Here is a 27,268-nt window from a genome sequence, read left to right as displayed (position 1 = left end):
GGGTCTTCCAGGATCCTCTGCCATTCCTGTGCCCAGCTGACTTTTTGCTGAGTGCCCCTACCCAGGGCTGGGGCCACCATGGGGGCGGCACAATGGGCCTTGCCTGGCACCTTCTGAGAGGCAGTGTGCTTCTAGAGGTGTCCCCTCCCTGGTCCTCCTGGACCGAAGCTGGGGTCCCGCGGTAACAGGAGTGTAATGTGGTACATCATAAGAGGAGCCCAGGGCTGCAGGCAACGTGGGGGCTGTGCAGGTCTCATGGGCACCAATTTTGCCCTCTGGTACTGAGGGAAGTGGCACTGTCATCCTAAATCTGCCCAGGCTGTAGACTGCCACAGGGTGGAGCTCAGGTGAGCCCGAGCCCCACTGCAGGCCATGGGTGAGGGGCTGCTCGGAGGGCCATGCCAGTGACCCCAGATGGCTGAGAGGGCCAGGAAGGGGCTCTTCCATGTGACCCTGCCTCCAGACCCACCAGCTTTGACCTCCAGCAGCCAGGTGAGGCCCAATGCCACCCTTCCATTACATGGAGGGAACGAGGCTCCTGGTCATGGGCTCCAACCTCTCCTCCCTCCCTGCCTTGAGAGTGTCCCTACCCACCTCCCCACATCTGCTCTCCCACCAGCGTTAGCCCATCTCCCCTCCAGGGAGCCCACGGCCCCTTCAGCCACCTCTCTGTTCTCTGCTCTCCCAACCACATGTCCTGGCTCCCAGCTTGTCCTCACCCCACCCGCCACCCTGGGCAGTGTTCAGTCCTCACCCCTGTCCACTTGCCTCCTGACACTCGGGCCTCCTGAGCCTTTGGAACAGAGTCCACCTCCCCGAGAAGCCTCCTGGCCCTGCAGCCAGCCCCTGACCATGCTCACCACCCTGTACCCTACCCTGCACTCAGCTACCCCTGGCCATGTTTGCCGCCCTGCACCCCACCCTGCACTCCACCATCCTGGCCTCCCTCTTTCTGCCTTTCAGCCCCTAGTGGTGGCTGTGTCTTTCTCATATGGTGTCATCGAGGCCCTTCCCCGCCCTTCCCGAGGACAGGCCGAGGCTTCCTGAGGCACGTGCGGTGCCCAGGCCAAGCCCCTGGTGGCGATTGCACAGCAGGAGATGCCCTTCAGTTGTTGAAGGGCATGGCCGTAAGGCCGTCGCCTGCTCACCAGGCCCAAGAACTCCCTGGCAGCTCCTGTAGTCTCCTGCAGCCCCTGTTCCTCTGGCACCTGGGTTAACCTCCTCTGGAAGAGGGGGCGGGCTGAGCTGGCCCTGGAAGATGACCTGCCTTGTCCCCAGCCCTCAGCACCACCCTGGGGATGCCACGTGCAACCCTGAGGGGACAGGGGAGGTGAGTAGGGACACTGTATGCCCATGAGGGGACAGGGTGCACGGGGGCTGGGAGGCGAGTAGGGACACTGGGTATGCCCATGAGGGAAGAGGATGTGGGGGTTGGGAAGATGGGTGGGAACTCTGAGGAGCTTTGAGTGGGGCTGGAGCACCCATAGGAAAGAGAGAGGAGGGGGAGGACAGGCACCCTCGGGGCCAGGTACAGGGCTGACTGAGTGAGTCAAGGACATGAAGGGGCGGGAGGGCAGCCGGGTGTTGGGGACAGAGGGGCTCCAATCGCCTACCCCCCACCAGGCTCCCAGAGCTGCTCCCAGGAGGGTCTTTGGGTGACCTAGAGGAGCTCCTTGCCCTAGTGTCACGGTCCCACTGGCCCAGGCATGGTGGGGAAGCAGGGTGGGCTCTGGCTGTGGCCGCCGGCCGGCTCAGTGAGCAACCAGCACAGCCCCGCCCGCCTGCACCCCAGGCTCGACCTCCTCTCACCAGCCCTGGGAGGAAGCCCATGGCCCATGCCTACGCCTGCTTGCCCTCCAGCTGCCGGCCAGCCCTTATCCTCCGATCTGTGCGGGCTCCTCGTAAATCTCAGCCACGCTTGTCTTTGCGCAAGCCCCTTGCGCTCGCGCCGCGTTGCTGGCAGGCCTGCGGGTGAGCTCACTTGTTACATAAGGCGTGTGAGCTAGTTCTTGGGGGACTCAGCTCTCAGCACATGGGGCACCATTTCCCCATAACTAGCAAGAGCCTCCAACCTCTGCGTGCCGAAGGGTGCCGGGTGTAACAGCCAGACCTCTGGCCCCCATACGGCCCTCACCCACCCACCTTTGCCAGGCTACTCCCCCCAACAGGTACCAGAACCCTGTCACCCTGAGGACAAGGGTGGCTGCAAAAGAGGGGAGACTGAAGCTCTCCCCAGATGGGTGAGACTGCCACCTGACCTCGGGCCCAGAGGAGGAGGGGTTTTACCAGGGACACATTTGCTGCTGTGGATGACAGTTACCTTTTAGGGTGGATTTTTCTCTCCTCTCGGGATGGGGCCGCCTCAATGGGCACCCCCCAGGCCCCGAGTCCCACAGTCGCCCCTCAGTAGGTTTGGAAAGGCCCAGAAGAGTTGTGCAGGGTCATTCCGGAAATGTCCCAATCTGGGCAAGAACAAGTGACTAGGTTCTACTTTGGCCAGAACAGAGCCCCCCGTTAGGCACCTGTCCGGGGTAGCTGAGCTCCCTGCCCCCCATCCCCATGGGTGCAGGGAGGGACAGCATCCCCTCACCCCAGGCTGGGGGTGGGGGTGTGGTGGGAAGCAGCTGGGACCACAGGGGCTGCAGTGGACTAGATCGCGGGGCGGGGTAATTCTGGGGCCAAGCCCTCTCTTGGGGGTCCAGGCCCCAGGAGCAGAAAGGGGCTCTTCTTCCCTGGAAGGAAAATCCCTGTCTTCGTGGCAAACCAGCCCCTCCAGAGGAGGAGGAGGGCAGTGGGGCTAAGAGGACTGTCCATGTCAGCCTTTCTCCTGAGAGGCCTTCTCTGCTCCAAAAACAGGCAAGAAAAGAGCAGTGAGGCCGGGCTTCCGGCTAGAAGGGGCCTGGGCAGCTAGTGTACTTCCAGGCCAAGGCCTCGCCTCTCTCTGAGGGAGGAGAGGGCGGGCTCAAGGCTGGGCTACCTGTGATGTGCTAAACACCCAGTGCCTGTGGCAGTGTCTAAAAGAGAGAGGGAGGAAGAAGGAGGGGGAGAGGAGGAGAGAGAAAGGAAAGAGGGAGAGAAAAGAAAAGAGGGGGAGAGAGAGTGGGAGAGAGAGGAGAGAGAGAGAGAAGGAGAGAGGGAGAGAGAGGGGAAAGAAGGAGCTTGTTTGGGCAACTTCCAGCGTCTCCTGCTGGGAGCCAGTCACAAGCCCCACACTCTCTAGAACAAGGCTCCCGGTGCGGCGGGGGACCCACGGACCCATAGGCCAGGGCTGTAAAGGGCCAGGAGCTCTGTGCGGCCCCCATGGACCCCGATCCTGGGCCCTGCCTCCCGAGAAATGAGAACATGTGCTCCTTTCTTTTCAGAGACTGGGTTCTTGGAACTTACACCCTCTTTGGTTTGCTATTTTTACCCACCCTGAGCCTTCCGGTCTCCATGGCGACGCCTCCAAACAGCAGATTCCAGGCGGCTATTACGTCACCTTCCCCTTTCCTGCCGCCCAGGCCTCTGGAAGCCTGCTGCTGCTACTGCCTGGGGCCAGAGGCTGCAGGGCTCCCCCCACCCACCCCCAGCCCCCATTGATCCCCCAGTGCCCCTCACCCCTTCAGCTAAGACCCCAGGACCCTCAGGCTGGCTCCGACCTTGCCCATTTGTCAGGGCTTTCAGTGGGCGTTATCTGTCCTTCCTGGCCCTCCTGGTGGCTCTGCTGAAGCCTTGGGGGGGGGCGGGGGATAGGTCCAGGGAGTTTAGCCAGCGCCCCCCCTCCCCAGGTCTATGCTGCTCCCCTTTGGCAGCCACCCCTGCAGCAACCAGCCCTGGCAGCTGGGGAAGAAGGGCAGGTGATGCCAGGCCACAGCCTGCCCAGTCTGAGAAGCCCCCATACCAGGTGCTTGCCCCCAAGAAAGGCAATGGCCGTGGCAGGGCAGGGGGCAGCAGAGGCTTCAAGGTGATGGCCTGGTCTGCAAAGAGCCCCTTCAGTGGGTTCTCAACCTCCAAGCACAGGGCTGCTGCCCTCAGGCAGGGGGCGACTGGTGCAGGTCTGACCGGCATGGCTGTCTCTGCAGGGCCCACGTCCATGCTCTCTGTCCTAGATGGGAGGCTGAGGTGGGGGAGGCCCCAACATGGGGCCTGGTCTCTTGCATTTGTCACTGGGCCATGTCCCTGTCTGGGTCACAGTGGCCTGGGCTGGCCCTGCCTTGCCTAGCCTTCCATCGGCCCTCAGCCCACACTGAGGACAGGGCACTCAGGGCCTGGACAACCACCAGCCTTACCTGCCTGCCCCCTGGGCTCTCCAACCCTGGAAAAGCACCCCACCCAGGGCTTTTTCTTTGAAGTATATGTAGACATTGGCCAAAACTACCAGGAAGTCTTGGGGTGCCCTGCAGGATGGGCAAATCCTACTCAGAAGCCCCACACCGCTCGAGGGGGCCTGGAGGTGCTCTTCCTTGCCCAAGAGCCCTAAGGAACCCTGAGGAGCCAGCCCCACAGCTCTGGGCTTTCAAGACCCTCCACTTTGCCTGGAGGGTACTGGGGTTCCCCAACAGGGCCAGTGACTTAAAAAACCCCAGGCCTACACCACTCAGCCTCAGCCCCAAAAGCAGGCACTACGGGGTGCAGATAGGCAGGAGAGCAGAGCCTAGGGCTGAAGGAGAGGGGAGTAGGCAGTGGCGGGGGGTGGGGTTGTGAGGAGTAGGGCCAAGGGGAAGGGCCAAGCTCTGTCTTGCCAGTGTCCAGATGGGACAATAGACACTTAGCGGACATGAGTTAGTCCCCGACTGGCCACTGTCTCTTTCACTTCCAGAAACAGGACTGGAGGAAGGGGCCCAAGGCCCACATTCCTGCCTCCTGCTGGGCCTTAGGGACGAAGTTCCAACTCGCCCATCCGACACCAGCAGGCACGCCCACAGGCCTGAGCACGAGGAGGCAGTGGGGCAGCCATCTGCAGCGCCTCACACAGACGCGTTCTCACATGGCAGAGACTCCTGGGACCTGCCTCTCAGGAGCCTCTCTGTCTCCTAAGGCAGTGTCTGAAGGGGATGCTGGGCTGGGGCTATGGCTGCAACTGGGTTAAGCGTGGTGTCCTATGGCCAGGCCTCAGGGCCCAGCAAGACAGAGGCACCTTGCGTGTCTGGGTGCCTGGCTGGCCGCTCGACTCTCCAAAGTGAAAGTGGATTTTTCACTGAGAATCTGCTGTATCTAGAAGAAGTGTGGGCAGGTGACCTCAGGTCCTGGGGGCTGTCAGATAGTGAGGGGGTAGAAGGGAGACCTTGGGGTCCTGGGGGACTGTTAGTAAGGGGATGGAAGGAAGGCTACAGGGAGCACTGAAGGGGAGGGAGGGAGTAGGAGGGGGGTCAGGGGTTCCAGGGGGCTGTCAGACAGTGAGGGGGTGAAAGCAAGGCCACGAGGGTCCCAGTGAGGAGGTGGAAGGGAGGCAGCAAGGCCCCGGTGAGGATCGTGGGGACGGCAGCACAGACAAGAGGCTGCAGTCCTGGGAGAAGTGGGCACTTGCTTTCTACTGGCGCCCACAAGCAGCTCCCCCAGACCTGGTGCACCTCCATTCACTCCTGCCCTGGGCAGACCTAGTGGCCCATGGGTGAGAGACCCTGAACCTGCCATGAACATGGAATCAGTTTATTTCACCCTGGTTTGTTGAGGGCCTTCAGTGGACAGCACTGCTTGAAGTGCTAGGACCCTGAGATGACAAATACAGAATCCTCATTTTCAGGCTGGCCACTTTGCAGGAGACCACGAGGGAATATAATTCTACTGTGTTCTATGGTAAGGAGCCCTGGTGGCACAGAGGTTAAGTGTTCCACTGCTAACCAAAAGGTCAGTGGTTAGAATCCACCGGTCATTCCTCAGGAGAAAGATGTGGCAGTCTGCTTTCCTAAAGGTTACAGCATTGGAAACCCTATGGGACAGTTCTACTCTGTCCTATAGGATCGTTGTGAGTCAGAATCAACTCGACGGCAATGGGTTTGGTTTGGTTTGGTTCTTCTATGGGGCGGGTGAGCGCTTTGAAAAGGGTCAGCATGCTGAGTCTGGGGAATCCCTGCTAAAGCCCATTTGAACAAAGCCCTAAAATGTGTGAGGGATTGAGCACACCAAAGAGCTTTCCAGACTGGGGGGACCAGCAGGTGCAAAGGTCCTGAGGCAGGCACATACTTGGGTCCCAGCAGGCCCACACGGAGGCAGGGAGGACAGGGCACTGTGCAGAGGTGGGTGGGGGCAGCCAGAGTTGGGCAGCTACACGGGCCAGAAGCTCACCCCCAGCTTCGCTCTCCCAGGCCCCTAGGCTGGGGTAGCCGCTGCTTTGAGGCTGGGACGACCCCAAAGCCACAGCTCTTCACTTTCAGGAGGAGTGGAGCAGCTGTGGGGTGGGCAGGTGGGGGCTTCTCTGGGAGGGGGAGGTGCACCAAGCGGACAAACAGCCCTCCCGCCCCTTTGCCTCCCTCTGAGGAAAACTCAGGGCTAGATACGATGAATCGATTTGAAACGGATGAGGCTATTTTTCCGAACATTTTGTTCCCAGTCCCGCCCCCAGCCTGGCATGGCGGGGCGAGGAGGATGAGGTGACCAGCCAAGGGCCTTCCCCTTGGCTGGCCTGGCCCAGGCCCCTCAAGCCCTAGCTCTGGCATCCCCGCCCCACCCCTGCCCAGGGACCCGCTGCCCAGGGCCCTGCCCACCCTGCCCTCCCTTCCACATTGTGGGGTCAAGTAAAGAGGCGCACTGATGATGTCAAAGTGCACCAGGAGGCTAGGACATGGGTGCCCAGGTGGTTTCCCCTCGCCCCAAGTCCACCAGCTGCCCTGGGGCTGAGCAGGAAGGGCCATTCACATATGAAGGCCGATATTTGCTGCGCCACCCTTCCAGCAGCTGGGTCACCCGGACTGCGCTGCCCAGCGGCTCCCCTCCCCATGAGTAATATTTAACTTGGATGGGCTGGCTGACAACTGTAGGGGAGAGTTAACAACAAGTTTGGATTGCAGTCGGCTTGCCAGGAGAGGAGAGAAGGGGGGGAAGGGAGGGAGGGAAAGAGGGAGAGAGGGAAAAGCTAAGAGGAAGAAAGGAGGGCAGGAGTCAGGCCTGAGGGACCAGTGTCCTCCAGGAGGCAGGGCTGGGGCCAGACGTCAGCAGACCTCAGTGCCTTGGGCCCTGTGCACCCCAGGCCCTGGACCCCCAAGCACTTGGGCCCAAGCTACAGACCGCTGTACCCAGGAGTGGAAGCTCTGAGACTGACAGGCTGACAGATACACACTGGCATGTAACTGAGCCCCCAAGCCTCGGTTTCCCCTGTGGGAACCACGCCAGGTCTGGAGGAGCCATGAGACCCAGCTCTGGGACAAAGACCTTGACACTTAGGGTTGTGGGCAGAATGGCCTCACTGGAGCTCAAGAACAGGTCTCAACTGAGGTGGAAAAACCCAGAGGGCAGGAGCTGAGTGTGAGGGCCCAGCCTGGGTGCATGGCTGGAGCCTAGATGGGGGTCTCTTCCCAAACGCAGGAGGCGGCAACATTTACCCCTGCCACAGCACCCAGTCCCCTGGTCAAGGTTGGTGCCCACAGGCTTGGCCACTCGTCCTCTCACTGGGCAGGGGCTCCTTTCCCTCATGGCCACCCCGTGGCCAGTCGGTGGGCCATGGCTGCTTCACCAGCTACCTCTGGCAGTGGACACAGGCCAGGCACAGGGATGTGTTCCTGGGATGTGTGATGAGAGAGGGAGGCCTGGTGCTGGGGTGGGCAGGTGTCATGCTGAGCTCAGAGAGAAAAAGACAGCAGCTGAGGTTGGATCTCTGAGCTCTTTGCTTCTATCTTAACACCTGGACAGCTGGGGAGAGCCCACACCCCTACTGGGCTTGGGCCTCTCACCCATCAAAAGAGGAGACCAGCTGTGGCCAGCGCCAGGTATCCTTGATCCAGACCCAAGAAGGTCCCTGGGGGTCACAAAGAAGGGTCCCACTTCAAAAGACCCAGGAGACAGGCCTCCAGCTATACCCTGTGTCAGGTACATATCACCTGGTTCCACACTCACCACCCCCCCCCCACACTCCTGCCCAGTTCTGGCAGCAGCCTCACAGTGGGCCCTGAAACCTCTATTCAGACACATTCAAAGAGGTATTTTCCACCAAGATTATTTTGCCAGGAAAAGTGCACCCCTGCCCTCACCTTTTGGGTTTTTTCTAAATCTCCTTCAGGCAGAAAAGTCTGCCCCTTCTCCGGGGAGATGGGGGTCAGTATCATCGCCCTCCAGGAAGGACGGAAGTGGGCACTGGCCTGGGTAGTGCTCAGCAGGCTGAGTGGGCCTCAGTGGACGGCCACTCTGGGGACTGGTCCGCAGCCTAGGAGCTGGAAAGGGTGGGGGCCTCATGCAGGGGAGGGGACACCTGGGCTCCCAGAGTTCCCTCCCCACCAAGTCGCACACACCTGATGGAGATGCTCAGCATGGACCGTCTCCCAGTCCTGGGTCTGCGCTCAGCAACTCTTCGCCAAAGTTAAACGGTTTTATTCTGAACGTCCTCCTGGAAGTTAGAATCACAGCCCAAACCGGCTTCTAGCCTTGGAATTCACAACCTGTCCAGTGAAGCCTTCGTGGGCTTGGCCAGGGGCCTGGACAAGGTGGGGTGTTTCTCCTAAAAGCCTGGCACCCAACTGCAGCTGTAGGGGCTTAGGGACATGGGGCTGGTGCTGCTCTAGGGAACCCGCATGGTGTCCCCCAGAGCCTTGGACAGTCACCTTTAGGCCTCTCCCTCGTCTGGGGATGGGGCCTGGGCCTGACTTCCCCCAGCCTGGGTGTTACCTTAGCCTCTCTTCCTCCTTCATGATTTATTTCTCAAGAGAAAAATTAACCTCTATTCAAATTCCAGACAGATCAGTGAAAGGGGTCTGGATAGGGAAGAGTGAGACACTGGGTGTGGGGGGAAGGAGAGGCTTGCTCCACTCACGCGACTAATGAAAACTGGATTGGGGGGACCACACTCTTGCCTCGGATACGGCCACGGGGCCCCTGCTCCACCTGGGACACAAACATGGAGCCCCAATCCACCTTAGGCAGAGGGTCTCACTCCCACCTCAGATACAGGGGTCCCTGCTTCACCTCGGACACAGACTTGGGGCCCAGCTCCTGCCCTGGGCGGCTCCATCCAGCTTCAGCTCTCAGGCCCGGCTGGAGAGAAATGGGAAAACCTAGGACTGGAGGACCCTCTCACCTTTCCTGGGGGAAGCGTTCCCTGGGCTTAGGGCCTAGGTACACTGACAGGTGAAACCCTGAAGGCTGGAGCAGGGTCAGAGGGAGGAAGCCTGGGGGTTCCTACTGCCCCTCCTGGCATCACCATTGTGGTGATTTGGTGCTTGGATCCTGGGAACTCACAAAGTGGGAGAGGCAATGACACCCTCTAGTGAGCCCCACCCTCACATCCTGCCTGTCCCCAAGCTCAGCCCAGTTCACACATGGCCCCATCCACATGTGGCCCCTCGCCGTTGCATAGCCCCGGAGCCCCAACATAACCATCCAACGTGAGCTGTGCTCCAAGCACAGAGCACCCTAGACCCCAAAGTTCTCGATGTAAAAGAGAACGCACAACAACTCGCTGCTTATATGTTGAAGCAATAATCTTGTGGACGTGTTGGGTGAAAACAAAATATCTTATTAAAGTTCATTTTGCCTGCATCTTTTTACTTGTTTGCACGTGGCTACTATAAAGTTAAAAGGATATCTGTGTCTCGCTGTCTGTTTCTATTGGATGGTGCTGGGCTAGCCATGCTCCGACTGGGATTCACAACATGGACAGCCAGGATGGGCCAGCTCACAGGACCTGAGGAGATGACAGCCGCCAAGGTAAGACCGGGTCACCAGGTCGTGCCCTGCCCCAGCCCTGAGCTGAAAGGTAGACCTCGCCCCTGCCTGTGCTTGCGGGGGGCAGAGGTGGGAGGGAGGTGGCCTGGGCAGGCTGGGGGCCCCCCCGACCACACAGAGGGGCTTTGTGTGACTCAGGGAGGGAGTGCAGTCAGGGGGGTGGCTGGTAGAGGCCGGGGAGGCTGGAATCGAGAGGGTGAGGGCAGGGCAGAGGAGGCTGGGTTGGGTGCATCCCAGGGAAAACTTATGGCAAACAGAAGGCCGTGCCTGCAGTTGGGGGATGGGTGAACACTGCAAAAGGAGAACGAACAGCCAGTGAAGCTGCTGAGGGCTGCTTCCATGGACCGCCCCCCCGCTCCACGGCATCACTGGCAAACTTAGCACTGGTCTGTCACCAGCTACTTCCGAGAGCTGGGCAGTGGGATGCAGCAGCTGGGGCTGAGCGCCCACCTGGGGGCAGCCCATCCCAGTTGCTATGTGCCCACCCACTCCTGGGGTGGTGACAGGAGGGGTCCTTTCACCCCCATCACTGCAGGCGTCTTGGGCTCCCCTCTGTCCCCCAGGGTGCCCTGTGGCCACAAGGCCCATCTCTGGGTAGCACTCTCCTGGCCCCCTCCCATCCTGACGTCAGACTCTCTCTGCACGTGGAGAAGAGGAGCTGCTATTCGGGGGAACTGACTATCTCAGGGCACGTCCCAGCAGGGGACAGATTCCTCAAAGGAGGCGGCCCAGAGTCAAGGGCGGCCTTTATTCCTGCAATTCCATTCAGGGCGTGCCAGGCTGCGGCACCAAGCCAGGGCCTGACACCGGTGGAGGACGCTGGCAGGGCCCGCGGCGCCGGGCACCCAGGCTGAGGGACACTGGCTCTCACGCCAACTCCAGAGTTGGTGGGCAGGCCCACAGGCCGTGCTCCCGGTCGTGGGTGGCTGGTTCACTGGGGGTCTGCTTGGGAAGACTGTCTGCAGGAAATGAGGAGGGGGCTGCTGGACATGGGAGCCGTAGGCGGGTAGGACAGTCCTTGTTGCAGGGCCCCTTCCACCCGGCTGCCCAGCCCTGGCTCAGTCAGTCATGGAGAGCTGCTCCCAGTACTCAGAGTGCCAGCATGTCCTTCCCTGCCCTGGTTCCGGGCATGCAGCCTCTAGGTGCTGCTGGGTCAGCAAGGCCTCCATTGGCTCAGGCATGGTAGCAGAAGGCCTGACTCCACTCCTGCCTGGCCACTCTCCATCATGAGGCCCGAAGCAATTGGACGACTGGTCCTAGACCTCAGTTGACCCATCTGCAAACAGGCTCAGCAACACACATTGCAGGGTTGGGTGCAGAGTGAAGAGGCAGGTGTCAGCAACCGTGGTTGTGGGAACCCCACTGGCTTGAGGCTTGAGGTGCCCACCGGCTCCAGCTGGCTTCTCCCATCTCCTCAGGCCCGGCCCCGCCCCCACCCTGGTGCAGTTGTGAGAGAACCAGGGACCTGTTCCACCTCCATCCCAGGTACACCAGGGGCAGCGTCCAGCCCAGAGCTGCAAAGGGTGGAAAGATGAGTGCCAGGCTGACTAGGGCGCCTGTGCTGGGCCAAGCTGTCCACAGCCACCCACACACATGTGGTGGCCACCAAGAACACCCCAGCTTCCATGGCATTTGCACCTGGGTAGGGGCAGATGGCCGCAGCAGGGGCCTGAATAGGGAGGTATGTTACAGGCCAGGTGCCACATGTTCTGAGCCATTCCCGGGAAATGCGCAGATGTGGCCCACCAGTCTTCCTTGGGGCTGCTCTCATCTTGGAGGCTGGAGCTTCCATGATGGGACCACGGCTTACTCAGCTTAGGGGGTGGTTGACAGGAGAGGACCAAGGGGGAGGAAGGTGAGACCATACTCCACTCCCTCCTCCAAACCGTGCTCGGTGCTTCCTGGGGAAGCTTGGCGTGGGGCCAGCTGCGAAAGGCCTGGGGCCCTGGAAACAGGTTTCCGCTTGACTTATGTTCCCAAAGCAAGTGGACCTGAGATGGAGGCACGCCCCCCCCCCCGCCCCAAGATTTACTGATGGGTACCCTGTGCTGGCACTCTCTGGGTCCCCTTGGACCGACCAGCGCCCTGCAGCAGACAGACCAGCCCTGAGTGTTGATGCCTGTAGGTACTGCAGCAGAGCCCACAGGGTACAGAGAGAGGCTGGGGGCTTCAGACATCTGGGAAGGCTTCTCTCAGGAGGAGATACCCAAGCACAGCCTGGGGTCAGGAGGAGCTGCCATGGGGGGATGAGCTAGGCAGAGGGGCTGGCTAGGACAGAGACGCAGTAGCAGCTGGGACAGGAAAGGCCGCTGTGGCTGGGTGAGCTGGACGGGGAGGTGAAGGTCAGAAAGTCAGGCCAGGAAAAGAGAGGCTGTGGGCAGAGCTATGGAGTGAGGTACATGGAGAGTGTTTGAAGGACAGCAGTGAATACGAGGGACTGGTGGCACAGCGGGGACCTCAGCATGGAGATTACTGCCCACTGGCCAAGACAGGTGGTGGCCTGGTGTGGGGCTCAGAAATGGGGCCCAGTCTCTCCCTCTCTCCCACTTGACCCTTCCGTTGCACCTTAGCTCTTGGGGCAAGGGCTGTGCCCTGCCCCTGGCAGTAGCCTGCCGATTGCCAGGGCACTCTTGGCCACGGACGACCTTCTGTGGCAGAGAAGCCCCTGGAGGCACGTGACACACAGTGTGTGGGCCCCGCATGCCTGCTCAGCTGCTGATGGGCCCTGGGATGTTGCCGGGGAAACTGTTCCATTCAGCCTGTCTCATGGCACCCCGCACACCCACAAATGCCACCACAAGGCGCCAGGCAGGTCCGCCTGCCTGGCCCATGTGGGCTGGCAGGTGTGGCCTCATTGGAGGGGTTGGCCCTGCCCCCCGGCTCTGGCAGCACCCTCTGTGTCGGGGCAGCGAGTGTGCTACATGGCTGGGGACACTGCAGCCACGAACCCAGAGCATCCTGACGGCTGCAGGTTTTATTTGGGAGCTGTAAGGCCTTATTGCGTCCTGGGGCTGCTGCGCACCCATCGGCATCAGGGCCCCTCTGCCTGCCTGCCAGGTTTGTGCTCCAACTGCAGGGTGTCCCCAGGGCCGGACCGACCCTGGAGAAACTAAGGCAAGGGTGTGGGGAAGCCAGAGGGTTTTGGATAACACCAGCTGGCTTGGGCTGAGGCTGGCTAACAGATATGCTGGGCCTGGTGGTTCCGGCCACTACCCTGGAGTAGAGGTTGTCCGGGATCCCGGCAGGGGCGGGAGTCAGCACTGGTCAGAAGCAAGAACTTGCCCCCAGTGGGACTCGAGGGGACCATTCACAGCCATCCTGAGGACACCTGTTCCTTGGCAGTGGAAGGTGCCAGGAGGGAAGGGGCCCTAACCCACTGCCCAGCAGGAGTCACCCCATTTCTGGAGTGTGAGGAGGGGCTCTAGTTTGTCATCCACAAATGGGTCATCTGAGAGCAGATGAAGCTGAGGACAGAACAGAGTACCTCGGCCTCAGGGGAGGTCTTACCCGCAGCAGTGAGGCCAGTGCAGGGGCTCAGCCACCCACACCCTCGGTGTGCCTTAGCTGAGACCCCATGCCCGCTGGAATGAGAACCTGGGGTGCCTCCTCCAAATGCTGAGATACTCTCTGGCAGTCACTTGGAGAACACGGCGCCTGACCCAAGCCATGGTGTTTTCAATTGCCTCGTATGCCTGCAAAAGCTGGACAATGAATAAGAATGAAAAAGAATTGATGCCTTCGAATTACAGTGTTGGCGAAGAATATTGAATATACCACGTACTGCCAAAAGAACAAACAAATCTCTCCTGGAAGAAGTACAGCTAGAATGCTCCTTAGAATCGAGGATGACGAGACTTTGTCTCACCTACTTTGAACATGTTATCAGAAAAGAGCAGTCCCTGGAGAAGGACATCATGCTTGGTGAAGCAGAGGGTCAGCGAAAAGAGGAAGACTATCAACTGGATGGACTGACACAGTGGCTGCAACAATGAGCTCAGGCATAACAAAGATTGTGAGGATGGCACAGGACTGGGCAGTTTTTCGTTCTGTTGTACACAGGGTCACTATGAGTTGGAATCGACTAGAGGGAACCTAACAACAACAGACATGAATTTTGGCTCGTAAAAAAGACTGTTTCCGTGGAGCCCGTGTCAGTCCCAATCAGAAATTATTTCTCAGTAAAGCTAAACCCCCCTCACCACAGCAGATGGCTCAGAAAAAATAAGCCTTATAGTCAAGTTCAACTTTTAAACTTGCTCCAGCCCCACCCCATCCGTGCTGTTTGGATGATGCGGGGACAGCTGCAGCAAGGTGGGCTGGTGGCACTGGACGCTCACGGCTCTGCTTCCTAAGGGCCAGAGCCTGGCCTGTCCCCCCGGCGGGCGGCAGCTGTCGGGGAATCAGCGGTGCGGAAGGGGATTGGTGGGGGCAGGGCTTCCTGACAAATGCTGGCACCTGCTTGCCGCCAGGGCAGGGGTCATCCAGCTCCATTCTCTGTGGGGCCTTTCAGGCTCTCGGTTTGTCATGGTCACGAGGCTGCCTGCCCCACCACACTGCCTTCCGAGGGTTTGGGCCCCTCACCCTGGGCGGCTGGGGGAAATGAGGCCAATCGGGGTGGGAAGGCCAAAGCAAAGTGGGGCAGGTGCCCCCAGCCTCCAAGCCTGAGCCTAGCCACGGGGCTTGGGTGGCCTGCAGGATGAAGACCCCAGCTGGGTCAGCTAACCTTGCCGCTTGACAGGAGCCAGAGCTCTTTAGGGAACTCAGTGGTTCTGGGTCAGCCCCAGGGCGGCACAGGCGTCCAGGGGCTGGGCCATACGGGAACCCCTCCCAGGCTGTGTGGCCAGCACGCTGAAGACCCCAGGGAAGCTCCCTGGGGCGTCTTGGGTTTCCCTACCTGGAGGGGCACCTGCTCAGGAGCAACGACCTGGCACACGTGCCCACACATGTGTCCCTGCCCAGCACCACAAGTCTTTTCCCTGGAAACAGGACCGCTCCTCAGTCTCTGGGGGCCAGGGGCCTGGACCGCCTAAGCTCTGCCCAACAGACCCAGAACAGGGCAGGGGGCAGAAGGGCCCAGGCCTTGGGATGCATCTCCCGAGGCTGGCTCTGGGTCCCATGCCGGGTAGGGTGGCACAAGCACATGGCCACCCGAGGGAACCCAGTGGAGGGTGAGGGGCCGAGCAGAGGACCTTTAAGCTGGGGAGAGCCATGGGGAGAAAAGGAGGAGGGGTCGGGGACACTGTCCTGGAGCTGAGCACACTCTCTGGCCTATCTCCTGCCCTGGCGACACCCTCCTGGAAGTCCCTAAGGCCTGTCCCTCAGGAGCCAGGCCTTCTGGATCCATGTGCACACCCCAGACACAGGCAGGCTGGGGGCATGTGCTGTGTTCTGGCACCTGCAATGTGCCAGACATGGGCTGGGCCCACGGGGACCAGCAGCCCTCACACCTGGGCTTCCTTCTCCAGGAGCAGGGTGGCCCATCTCTGAAGGCCAGGGCCACCTCTTCCAGAGGCTCCAAGACCACCCTGCCAAATGCAGCTCCGCTATGACCCCTTCACAGTGCCCACGATGTCTGTCTACCTATTTGCTGCTGTGGGTCTGCTTCTACCGCTGTCGGTGGTGGCCCTGTCTCTTGTCCTCCCAGGGGTCTCTGGCATTGAGAACAGTCCGTGGAGGTGGGCGCTCAGGAAGTGTTTGTTGATAAAGTGACTCTGCACCTGGGCCAGCTGAGACTAGAGATGATCCCGCTGGTGAGAGAAAGACCGAACACCTGTAGTGGAACAGGCCGGGAGACTACCTGGAGGGGGCCCGAACAAGGCCTGGGCTTGCAGGAGAGTAGGAGTGTACCGGGAAGAGGCGTTCAAGGCCCGAGAAACCTGCGAGCACAGATGAGGGGGTAGAAATAGCCACCGCAGAGGGGGCAGGTGAACAGAGCCCCAAGGGGGCTGGGGCAGGCAGAGCAGGAATGACCGAGGTCCCAGCACCTGGCCCCTGAGAGGAGCAGCTCACCACCCACTCCCTGCAGTCCCCGGCGTGGGGTTCAGTCCAGGAGGCTCTGTGCAGACCCTAGCCTTCTTCCCTCCTGCAGGGGCAGCCATGGCTGTTGGGGAGGCAGGCCTGGAGGAACAAGGGCAGCTGCCCGCTGACTTGGGGAACGGCCCAGAGGGTGCCTGAGCATTTGCTGCCACCAAGTGGCAGAACCTGGTGTGCCTGCAACCCTGATGGGAGGCAGTGAGGAGGACTCTCCAGTTGTCCATTCCCAGCCTGTCCACAGGCCGGGAGCCCTGGCCCAGGACCCTGCGGCTCAGCTGGCCTCTGGCTCTGGACTTTGTTGCCTCACTTCGTTGTTGGTTAGGCATCCCCACTTCCCTAGTGTTGGTGAGAAAACAACTTCTCCCAGAGCCCACTCTCTGCTTGCAGGCATCTAGGGGTCTAAACACTCCAGTTACTGAAAGAGTCGGGTCTCCACCAACAGCCCCGCCCACAGAGGTGTAAACTGAGGCACTCAGCGGCTGAGAGCGCCTAGGAAGAGTAAGAGCCAGGGAGGGGCCAAATTCCCCGCCCCGCCCCCGCACCAGGGGCTGGCCAGCTAGACCGCTGGTGGGGGCTCCCACCACGTGACTTCCTGCCCATTGTCCCTGCCTGTCGCTAGGGGCAGAGGGGTGGGAGGCTAGTGGAAGCCCGTCCAGCATTCTCTAAAAGTTGATTTTGGGGTGACTGGGGGTAGCAGAGAATGTGCGAGGCCTCTACCCACTGTAGTCTTCTTCCTCTGCAACGGAGAAGGAAGTAACCCTAGCTGAAGTTTCCCCACAAGACGTGGTCAGGCCACTTTCCATTCCGACAGTGTCACAAAGCTGGGATCACCCCCGGCTTAAACGCTGGGCATTAGGGTCTCAGGCCCGGGCAGGGGTAGGGGTCGTTGTCCAGGACGCGTGGCGGAAGTCTGCGTCCAGCGTGCAGGGCGCGGAGCCGGGGTCTGGGTCCCGGGCGCAGGGCGGGGTCGCGGGCCGCCTCACTTCCGCCGGACGCGGCATAAGGGGCCAGGGCGCACGGAGCGCCCGGGGTGGATGGCGGCGGACACGGGCGGCGGGAACAGGCCGCGGCTGAAGTTGAGACGCCGGAGGCCGCCCTCGGAGGCCGGGTGAGGCCGTGTGGGGCGGCCCGCGGGCCGGGTTCTCGGGCGCCGAGGTCCCGGGCCGAACTTGACGTCCCCCTTCTACCCGGCTCCGCGAGCTTCCCACCCCGGGTGTCGCCCCTTCCGCCAGCGCGGAGTCACCTCGCCTCGTGCCGCCCCTCGCCCCTGAGTCTCCGGGGCCACTCCCCGCGTTCTCCCGCAACCCTCCCCTGTGGTCACACCCGTTGCGGTCCTACCCGCACTGCACTGAGCCCCTTCCCGTTTCATACCCTACCCTCGCTGAGTCCCCTCCCCCTTGCTGCCTCCTTCTCCCAGTTCTGAGCCTCCCTGCCTTGTCGCCCTTCCCCGCGCAGAGCCCCCGCCTCTGTCCCCAGACCCCCCGGCGGCCGCCCCTGGTTTCTGCAGGAGACCGGGAGCAGGAGCGAGAGCGCTGAGCCCTGGGCTGAGCTGCTGCGCACCGTATTCCCAGACGTGGACCTGGCCACAGCGCCCCCACCGCTGCCCGCCTTTCCGCGCCAGGTGCGCCCCAGGGCTCCATGCGGGTGGGGAGAGCCATACCCGGTGCCCTGCTGCCAACCAGGGCCCAGAGTGGCAATACCATGGCTTTCGGGAACGCTGGCTCCGTCGGGGCGCGTGGTTCCGCTGGTTGAGGGTGGGCTGGGGACCCACATCAGGTCTCTGGGCGGGTCACCAGTCTGGCCCACCCTGACCATGCCTTTCTTGCAGGAGCCCAGGCGCCATCCCGAGCACGCGGCAGCTGTTGAGGTCTTCACCGTCGGAGGCAGGGACTTTTCCTGGACGCCCTTCCCGCCAGTTCCTAGGCGTGGCGCCTGCTCCTACCGTGTGCTCCATGGGACCGGGGGAGGCCCGGGGTCCCCCACCAGGTCCCCATCCCGATGCCCCAAGCCTGAGCCCCAGGTAACCCCCCTTGCCAAGGAACGGCCGTTGGTGGAGGAGAAGCCACTGTCGGTGGAGGAGGCACCAGCCCTGGTGTGCTGCCCCATGTGCCAGGCAGAGTTCAGCCCCAGGTGAGTGGCCCACCGTTTGCCTTCCACCACAGTCTCAGGGACCCCAACCCTGTTTGGAAACCACAGCCATTTTCAAAAGGTCAAGAGCACTGTTAGCCCTTGTAAACTCACACTTTATGCACAAACTGGGTGTGCACTCTGCCTGGCCTTTCCCAGGTTACTGGATTGGGAGTCCACCTGCTTGTCCACCTTCTGGGACACAGCAGGATCGGCGGCAGATTTAGGGCCACACCGACTCTACTTAGTAGGCAGGCAGCATCTTCTCCACTTGGTTGAGCCCAGGACCCCAGCCCAGGGTGTCTCCAGGGCCATGCCAGGCCCGAGCTGGTGAGCAGAACCCACTGTGGGTCTGCTGTAGACTTCAAAAATAAGGACCTGGTTGTGGTGTCTGGAGAAGCCTTTTTTTCTCTTAGAATCCCAAGATATCTTTATGTCTTGCTTCTAAGCAAGGGGAATGGAACCTAATTTTGCTTAGAAATTAAGCCCAAACTGCCCAGCCTGGGGGTTACATGTCTTGCTGGGCCAGGTCAGTTACCTGTGGGGTCCTTCTCACTGGAATCTCAGCCCCCTGGTGCGAGGCTGTGGGGTCAGGACAGCAGGAATAAGCAGCTTTTAAAAAAAGAAACCCTTTGCCTTCGAGTGGATTCCAACTCCTAGTGGTCTAAAGAAGAGCAGGCTTCAGGCAACCAACTGCTCCAGGTTTAACGGGCTGGGAGAGTGTGCTGAAGTGACTTGCTCTGTCTTGGTCTTGGAGAATCGAAAACAGCTGTATCAAAAACAGGATGAAGGGGATAGATTGCAGAGTTAGCCGCAAAGTACAAAGCACAGATCAAACCAGTTATGAAAACATATAGCACAAACTCGGTACAAAAACTTCTTTAGATGCTTTTATTCAGAGAGGTAGACACATACCCTAAAATCAAATGTCTGGGCTCCCCCAATCGGTAAAATTTTATCAGAACCAAGCCCGGAAAGGCCTGGTGTTGGAGTGAGCCCCAAGCCAACTATGTAGGTGAAGCTTGCGTAAGCTTTCAGCAGGTACGCTGTGCTTGGCAGGTATGGTTTGATTCACACTATGCTATTTGAGGGATGTCGTTATTTAGTCTTTGTAGAATATGAATTGGTGAGTTTTCTATTTTAAACTCTACTCGGCAATGTAGCCTGCAACAGTTGGATGTGGTGTGGAGGTGATGGCGCCCAAGCAGCTCAGGGGGCTGGGGAGACGAGAGGGTTGGTTCCTGATCTGGGTGCGTGGCTGTCCCAGGTGGGCCCTGTGTAGGTGAAGCCTACGAGGTGGGTTTGGCAGAAGGGTTGGTAAGCACCCGATGGAACATTTTCGCTGCAGGTGAGCCTTCCCCTAAGTGCTTCTAGGAACTTCCTGAGCCTGGAACCAAAACCAGTTGCCATGAAGTTGACTCTTGACTCGTGGCAACCCCGTGTGTGTCAGAGCAGAACTGTGCTCTGTGGGGGTCTCAGTGTTTGATTTTTCAGAAGTAGGTCACCAGGCCTTTCTTCTGAGGCATGCCTTTGTTGACTCGAACTTCCAACTTATGAGCAACCAAGTGCTTAACTATTTGCACCACCCAGGGACTCCTGAGCCTGGAACAGTACTAGAGACTGCAAAAATGCTTTCAAATCCAGTGTGTCATTGTCCACACTTCCTTCTTACACTGGCGTTTTGAGATTGTTGTAAGCTGGGAGTACTAACTCACTTACTGATCCTGACTCAGCAGTGAATGTCTTTTAAAACAGTGAGATCTTCTTGATCCTTACTAATTAGGAAAGCCAGACACAGAAGACACGGGTGAAGGCTCTTGAGGAGGTTGATTTCCTTAGCAGAAGCGCCCGAGATTCCGGATACCATCAAGGCCACCCCAGCCCCTCCTCCGTACTCTAGGGGGGCCTCTTTGTCTTTGTATCCCTTGCGTTTCTAGATCATCTAAAAAAAGACTCAAGACAGGGAAGTTAGAAAATGCTCCTGTTTTTGAGAATTTTCAACCGTTGTTTAAATGGCTTGGCAGAGTGCCTGAGTTTTTCACAGTGGGTGTTGGTGAAATTAGGTCCACGTTTCAGTGTGTCTGGAATGCTTCTAGCATGTTCTTTCGTTAGATTGTAAGCAAGAGAGCGTACTTCAGCCAGGAGGCAGACACCTGAGCGAGATGACATCGTCTCTGGTGAGGACAGGGAAACGACCGAGTCCTACATTACTGGGGCAACTGTGGGTGCTCTGGGACTCTGACAGCTGGTGACCACTGGGCCGAGGCAGCCAGGCAGCCCAGACCCCTGAGCAGGGACCTTGAGCCTCAAGGAGGCTTTGAGAGGGGCCAGTCTAGCAGCCAGATGCAGTAACTGAAACTGGTGGTATTAACTTGACGGCAGCTGGTGGTGGTTGTTCCAGAACCCATATCTTAAACAAAGTTTGCTTTTAGTTACGCCTGGGGAAAGTTTTTAGGGACAGAGACTCCTATAGTGAGGTGGGAGGAGGGGGCGATGCTGGGTCCAAAACTGGTCAGAGGAAAAGGCCATTCCGTTCAGGCAGGCGACCTCACTGGTCGACCAGGGATATCGCCAAGCGCAGGTGAAGGCCTGGTGGGTCTGAAAGGTGGAAGAGGACACCGGGGGTGGATGGTGGGCAGAACTGAGGCCGTGGCCATGGGGCAGTCAGCAGGAGGTCTTCAGGTCTGGAGGCATTTTTATGAAATGCCTTGATGGCTCCAGAAGGCATCTCTGACTCACTGTTCCCAAAGGTGAGGGGTGAGTCTGGTGGCTGGAGGAACCCAGGTGCCTGGTCAGAGCCTGTGGGCTGGGAGCAGCATCTGAGACCTGTTGTTGGGGCTGGGGGGCAGACAGTCGACAGTGTCTGGGAGAGGCCTGATGTGCCGCTGTGGGCTGCACACACCCAGGAGCCAAAAGCTGAGGCAGGGAAGTGGTTCAGGTTGGCCGAGTGGAGCGGGAATAGGGTGGTGCGGGGGGAGGTGGTGCCCTGAAGACTTTGGGACCCGCCTGGACGTGAGAGCAGAGGCTGTCGGAAGTCCCTGGGAGTTTAGTATGGAGCGTGCAGAGTACTCTGGGGGTGCTGAACCTGAGATAGTCAGGAGAGGCATGGCCCCTGCTTCCAGCCACCTGGTTCTCAAGTGGCAGCAGCACCAGGGTCCTGGAGACTTTGTTCAGACTCAGGATGCCAGTGCCAGCCCGGCCCCTGCCCTGCATGCAGGAAGTCTGGGGGAGGCTGAGAATGTGTCTCATAACCCTATGATACGTGTCCGGGGCCACTCTGTGAAAATATTTGACTCAGAGAAAGATTCAAAAGCAGCAACAATTTGGAAAAGGCCATTCGTGGGCTGGTGAGGTCCGTGCAGTACCTTGAAGCCCTGGGAGTGGCCACAGACGGCCACCTCTCTCCCCAGGCCCTGTTCTTGCTCCTGCCAAGTTACGTCTCCCGCAGGCCATTCGTGCTATTGCCGACTTACGTCAGTACAAGGGCATGAAGGTGCCTAAGTGGATAATTTCGTGAATAAGCATCAGCACAAAACTGGTTCCTAGGAGGTGGAGGTCGAGTGTAGCCACGTCTTCCAACTTCTGCATGATTTCTAATGCCAGCTGCCCCCCCCCTTCTCTGCTGTGTTCTGTAATTCGCTGTCTTGGAGCTCACGGACTATACTTACGGTCATGCATATGGTTTACGGTTGTAAGGTAGAAAGGATACAACTCATTAGGGTAAAAGAATACAACTCTGGAGTCACAGGATACAACCAGAATCCGCATCAGGAAGAGGTACACAGGCAAGGTCTGGAAGGGTCCCCAAGTGGAGAGCACATCCCACCCTTCGTCAGCCAGGACAGCTCTCAGAGCAGACAAGCTTCCTTCAGGTGCAGTTCAGCTGGGCTTTGGCGCCCAGCTCAGCATCCTGACTCTCTCATAGAGGCCACGGCAGCGGGAGAGCTCTGGCTGGGGTTGGGGTGGTGGGAGATGCGCTGGGCTTCGAGGCTCTTTGGCTGGTGCTCCTGCTGCTTCTCAGCTGGTGTTGCTGTCTGTTTCTCAACTACCACAGCTCTCAGCCAGGTCTGGGGGCTTTTCAGCACAGGGCTTCCCTGTCCTAGGGGATGTGCTATCCCCCCGGCTCTTGTTAACCAGGAAGCCCCTGAACCTCTATATTCCAGGGCTTTTACAAACCAATCCTCGTGTTGTCAGTTACCGGGGAGGCTCCCTAGCCAGACCAGGGCCTAATAAACCTTCAGGGGCTGTCAGTTACTTAGGAAATCCCCTAGGTGGTTTTTTCTAAAGCACCAAGAACAAAAGTGATTTTATATTTTGTAGTGCCAAGTTGTATCCTGGCCAGAGAGGTGGCCCTTTCCATCTGGCTGGGAATGAGCAGTTGTTAGTACTTTTGTGCTGTGAGCCCTGCAGTCCAAGGGCTCTGTGGAGGTGAGTGACCTGTGTCCCCGCCCCTTGTAGGCTGTCCCAGCTGGACATCGATGCCCACCTGGCTCAGTGCTTGGCGGAGAGCACAGATGACATGGCGTGGTGATATTGACACCAGTCGGTGCTCAGCACGGCCCACCAGGGGTCGGCCACTTACCCCATTCCGGCCCTTCATTGGCCCTGCCAAGCCGGCATGGCCTGCATACTGCCTGGGGCCTTGGCCCCTGCCCCACCGTGACTGCATCACCTCCACACCGGAACATCCACATTAAAGATGTTGCACTGGAAGCTAGTCTGTAGCACCTTTGTGTTGAGACAAAAACTTTTGGTTCCTTTTTCTCTTCTAACATGCGTGTAAGTCAGTCGGAAAATCAGTAGAACTGGCCTGCACAGGTGTGCGCTCCCAGGCGGGTAAGTGGCAGAGCCTTTGGCAGTGGAAACGTGGGTGTTTGTCCCTCTGTCAGCCCCTTTTATGGACAATCAACCTGATCGAGGGATCGAGTGATGTTTGAATTCTCTAACGTGGACTCAGCTGGATGTTATGTAATCCCAGACATTTAGAAAAGGTACAAAACCCTTCCCTGCTGTGATGCTGTGAGGCCTAGTCACTGACGGGCAGTTTTCAGGACATGAGGAGAGGAGGGAGCCCCAGGTGGACCCCCCAGGTGGCCACTGTGCTAGACAGCTAGTTGGCCAAAGCACACGGCTGCTGCGCGCTGCCCAGGCTCGGTGCCCACAGGAAGGGGCATCTGGAGACTTTTCCTTCGAGTGCTATTCAGCTGGGCTTTGGTGCCCAGTTCAGCATCCTGACACCCTCCTTTCCACCACAGCAGCCAGAGAGCTGTGTCGGGGGCAAAATGGCAGAAGCAGAAGAGACATAATGTGGACAGCCTGGATTAACGTGGGAAAATCTGTTTTCCTTTCAAAAATGGCTGCAAGAAACTTTGCTTTCTGGAAACACATTGTTATGGGTTGAATTGTGTCCCTCCCAAATATACATTGAAGTCCTCATCCCTGGTACCTGTGAACATGAAATAGGGTCTTGGAATATGTCATCAGTTAGCATAAGGTCAAACTGGAGTAGGGTGGGTTCTAATCCCATTGAGTGGGGTCTTTGTAGAAGATAAGAGATACAGGGAAGAGGGTAGGTGAGACCAGAGTGATGCAGCCAAGGACTACCTGGGGCCCCAGAAGCCAGCAGAGACAAAGGTCCTCCCCTAGAGCCTTCTGAGAGAACATGGTCCTGCCAACACCGTGAATTTGGACTACCTGCTTCCAGAACTGTGGAAGAATGAATTTATGTTCTTATCAGCCACACACTTTGTGGTATTTTGTTACAGCAGCCCTGGGAGACTCATACACACCTACTTTGTTATTTTAATGAAAATAATAACAACATCAGCATTTTCATCAAAGACTTTAATGGATGTGCAAGAACATGAACGGCCTTGGCCGTGGAAGGGAAGTGTATCATCCACAGGAGGAAGCCGGCCGGTGATGGGCTCTGCCCAGTCATTGTACAAACCGCATGAATGCGTCTACAGCCTTGCCGTCGCTGTCACCACAGTCCTCGGGAATATTTCAAAAGACCCACGCTGCAGCACGGTTTCTTTTTCTCCCAAACCACTGCAGTCACATCCTTCTGCTTCTATAATTTATAAAACAATTTATGTATACAAAGATTTCCCCTTCGTCATGAACAGAACGTTACCTGTACATTTTGGACACAAACAACCACACAGGTAACCAGTGAGCTGTTTGGCAACATGGTGACACTGTGCGTAAGTGCCATATATCTTAACAAGTCAAGGGCACTATGTATTTGCACAAAGTAGTGTCACTGTACCCAGCACAGCAGAATGACCCACATGCTGGGGCTTGTGTGAGGCAGTCTGTCTGTCTCCGCAAGTTGACATCAGCACATCCCAGCTGCTCTGTTCGGAGTTAATGTGACAGAGCCAGTTCACACAGCTGTCTGGCTGGGCGACCGTCCACTGAACACTAGCTGGGCAGTGACCCTGTGACACTCCTCTTTGACCTGTGTTGTAGCCCCTGAGTTCAGCCTTCTACGGCATCTTGTGGGTTGAGGGATGCACTGGCTGCGTCACACCCCCACGGATGGATAGAAGCTGCTCCAGCTCACATGGGGCATCCAGGCCCCTGCACACCCAGGTGTGGCTGGGGTGGCGTGGGGACAGGGGCCGCTGGTACATCAGTGTTTTGGCACTCCTGTCCTAGCACCGCAGGGCTGTGGCACCATATCCTGAGAAGCCTGCGTGTGAGTGTCTGGCTGTGGAGAGGCCACACAGGGATGCGTTGGCACAGGGTCTCTCTGCTCCTTGCCCAGCACACCCTCTACCAGCCCCAGAGTCGGGTGGAGTGGCCCGGTGTGTGGCCGCGTGCTACACAGGCCTCAGGGAGGGGCTTGGGGCTTGGTCAGATGGAGACTCGGTCCCTTCCCATATACCTGGACAGCGAGGGGTTTAAAAGGCAGCTGTTGCCACAGCAGACGTGTTAGAAACTTTTAATAAATCCAAACACAGAGACCTCCTTTTTTAGAGACCCCCATGGTTTGCCTTTGCAAGCTGCCCCTCATGGAAGAAGGTGGCTGAGTGACCCATGACCTCGGCAGGTCATAGAAGCAGGTGGTGAGCTCTGCTAGGAAAATGGGGTATCTGTGAGTGTCTAGACTTAACTGTCTGACCCTAAGCTGGGGCCCCAAATACCCAGGTGCCACTGAACTGACTTTGACTCACGGTGACCCCATGTGTGTCAAGGGTAGAACTTCTCTCCGTGGGGTTGCCAATGGCTGATTTTTGGGAAGTAGATCGCCAGGCCTTTCTTCTGAGGTGCCCCTGGGTGGACGTGAACCTCAACCTCTCAGTAGCTGAGTGGGTTCACCATTTGTGCCACCCAGGGACTCCTAGGGCCCATCATACAGACATCCTTTCAAACCTTCTGATTCTGAATACTGTATTACCCCTGATAAAAATATCCCCCGCAGTTCTCACGCATAACACAAGACATCACGTAGACACTGCTCCGTGTTTTCAGAAATGTATTTTGTGCAGATTTAGTTTTCGATTTTCTTTTTGGTCTACGGGTGCTTTGGTAAGCCACGTGCTTAAAATCTCTAGGATCCAATTTTACCGTCACAGTCCAGTGTGCCAGCTGAGGCCATTGGTGCCCATCTGGTGAAGGGTAACTTCAGGTGAGTGACATGCGCCGTACGAAAATACTTGTTAAATATTAACAACGGGAACTTACCGGGACTTAGAAAATGTTCCGAGTTTGTACAAATTCTCCATCGCGGCGTGTCCCTTTAGGCACTTAGACTCCTGTCCCCCCACCTCTTATCTGATTGTGCGCCGAGCACAGCTCCTCTGTGTGTGGGGGGTAGCGTCGGGGCGCCCTGCACGTGCCACTGGGGAAAAAAGGCATCGGAAGGAAACTTGGACATCATAGGTACACTTTATTCCCCGGGACATTACACGCTCGCCCTCCTGGAAGAGCCGTCGGCGCACCGAGTTCTGTTTCTAGAAAGTGTGCACCTTCAGAATCGCAGGGCAGCCTCCCCCTGCACACAGGAACGGCAGCTCCACTGTGTCACACAGGCACAAGAAGCAGATTCTGTCCGCACAGAGCCGGCCTGTCAGGCCCAGGTGCCAAGAGTGTTCTCTCAAAGGCAGGCGCCCACAGACGCCTCTCTCCGCGGCCCTGGCGGTGCGTGTCCCTCCCTGGCCGCACTCCAAGCCTTGCGCCCAGCCCGGCATGCATATGCTGTGGTTAAGGATAAAGTTCAAGGGTCATTCACACAGTATGTCCCCGGCAGGGCCGCCACCCCCTCACACGGACTCCTCAGTGGAGAGCAGTAAGGGGTTGATGTACTCGAAGCCTTCAAACTCGGACTGGTCGATCCTCTTGATGACGTCCCTTTGGGCAAAGGAGAGAAAGAGAAATCAGCGCTTCCCTGAGCTTCTGCCCCTCGTACAAGATCCCTCATGCCCAACCCACAGTTGCTGTCGGGTGCTGCAGAATCAGTTTAGACTTTGAGTGACCCTTTATGACAGAGTGAAGCCCTGGTGGCACGGTGGTTAAGAGCTCGCCTACTAACCAAAAGGTCGGCAGTTCGAATCTACCAGCAGCTCCGTGGAAACCCTACAGGGCGTTCTATTCTGTCCTGTAGGGTTGCTATGAGTCGGAATCAACTTGGGGGCAACGGGTTTATAGGACAGAGTAGAACTGCCTCATAGGATTTCCTTGGCTATAATAGTTGAGAGAGCAGACTGCCACGTCTTTTCTCCCTCGGAGCTGCTGGTGGGTTCAAACTGCTGACCTTTTGGTTACCAGCCAAGCGACTGACAGTTGTGCCATCCAAAGTAGGAAATTAAAAGATACGGACTTCGGCCAAGAGTGACACACCGGATGCCCGGGGGCCACCACCTTGGGGTCACTGTCGCCCTGCCTGTCAGCTCAGCAGGGGGAGCCCTGGCCCTCCTGGGCCCTTCCAGCAGGACTTACTCGTCGTCCGGGGTGAGCTGCACTGGCTCGCTGGTGAACTGCGTGTCGAAGTTGTCGAGGCCATAGTCATCCGTGATCTGTGGCTGGAACGGAGGGAGGGCCTGCTTCTTCTCCAGCTTGGAAAAACAACACGAAAAACGTCTGATCAGGGCTGTAATCTGCTGGATTTAGTCTTTGTGTGCATGCAAACCTCAAAATGAAATAGGAAGACACTCAATGGTTAAATACGCTTAGTACTTGAATGACAACATGCATTTTATCTTAAATCACAAAATCGAGGCGAAACTATCCAAAGTCAAAAAAATTCTGCTTG

At 58.3% G+C, this 27,268-nt stretch overlaps 2 protein-coding genes across 6 annotated transcripts in view; one reads left to right on the top strand and one right to left on the bottom strand.

Annotated features, from left to right (window-relative positions):
• The first annotated feature begins 16,561 nt into the window (after positions 1-16,561).
• FAAP20 (FA core complex associated protein 20) lies at positions 16,562-23,874 on the top strand. 2 transcript variants are annotated; one of them, XM_049877652.1, is made up of 4 exons: positions 16,562-16,990; positions 17,359-17,503; positions 17,711-18,012; positions 22,468-23,874. In XM_049877652.1, exons 1-4 carry the CDS (start codon positions 16,917-16,919, stop codon positions 22,538-22,540), a joined length of 594 nt encoding a protein of 197 aa, XP_049733609.1. In that variant the 5' UTR covers positions 16,562-16,916; the 3' UTR covers positions 22,541-23,874. The 2 variants fall into 2 exon arrangements, with proteins under 2 accessions (XP_049733609.1, XP_049733608.1); XM_049877651.1 differs by having other exon boundaries at positions 16,573-16,990; positions 17,338-17,503.
• A 1,601-nt stretch (positions 23,875-25,475) lies between these two features.
• The window catches only part of PRKCZ (protein kinase C zeta), a 145,207-nt gene continuing 143,414 nt past the window's right edge, over positions 25,476-27,268 (bottom strand). For 2 of the 4 annotated variants that reach the window (XM_049877647.1, XM_049877649.1), the window contains exons 17-18: positions 26,956-27,071; positions 25,480-26,367 (exon numbers count right to left, since the gene is read on the bottom strand). In XM_049877647.1, coding sequence (XP_049733604.1) covers positions 26,280-26,367; positions 26,956-27,071 — 204 coding nt within the window. In that variant the 3' untranslated portion in view covers positions 25,480-26,279. Of the gene's footprint in view, positions 26,368-26,955; positions 27,146-27,268 lie in introns of those variants that run through there. The other 2 variants (XM_049877648.1, XM_049877650.1) reach the window with 2 other exon arrangements.

Source organism: Elephas maximus, chromosome 3 (assembly GCF_024166365.1).
Source record: "Elephas maximus indicus isolate mEleMax1 chromosome 3, mEleMax1 primary haplotype, whole genome shotgun sequence".
In the NCBI taxonomy this organism is placed as follows: Eukaryota; Metazoa; Chordata; class Mammalia; order Proboscidea; family Elephantidae; genus Elephas; species Elephas maximus.
Note: the sequence above shows the minus strand (reverse complement) of the source record. Positions and strands in the feature narration are given on the sequence as shown.

What these genes read in the sequence shown, in the direction of transcription:
- FAAP20 (XM_049877651.1), top strand. Translation starts at nt 16,917, where the DNA reads ATGGCGGCGGACACGGGCGGCGGGAACAGGCCGCGGCTGAAGTTGAGA. An exon ending in AGGCCGCCCTCGGAGGCCGG is followed by an intron (nt 16,991 to 17,337) that starts GTGAGGCCGTGT and finishes TTCCCCGCGCAG; the next exon opens with AGCCCCCGCCTCTGTCCCCA. An exon ending in TGCCCGCCTTTCCGCGCCAG is followed by an intron (nt 17,504 to 17,710) that starts GTGCGCCCCAGG and finishes CCTTTCTTGCAG; the next exon opens with GAGCCCAGGCGCCATCCCGA.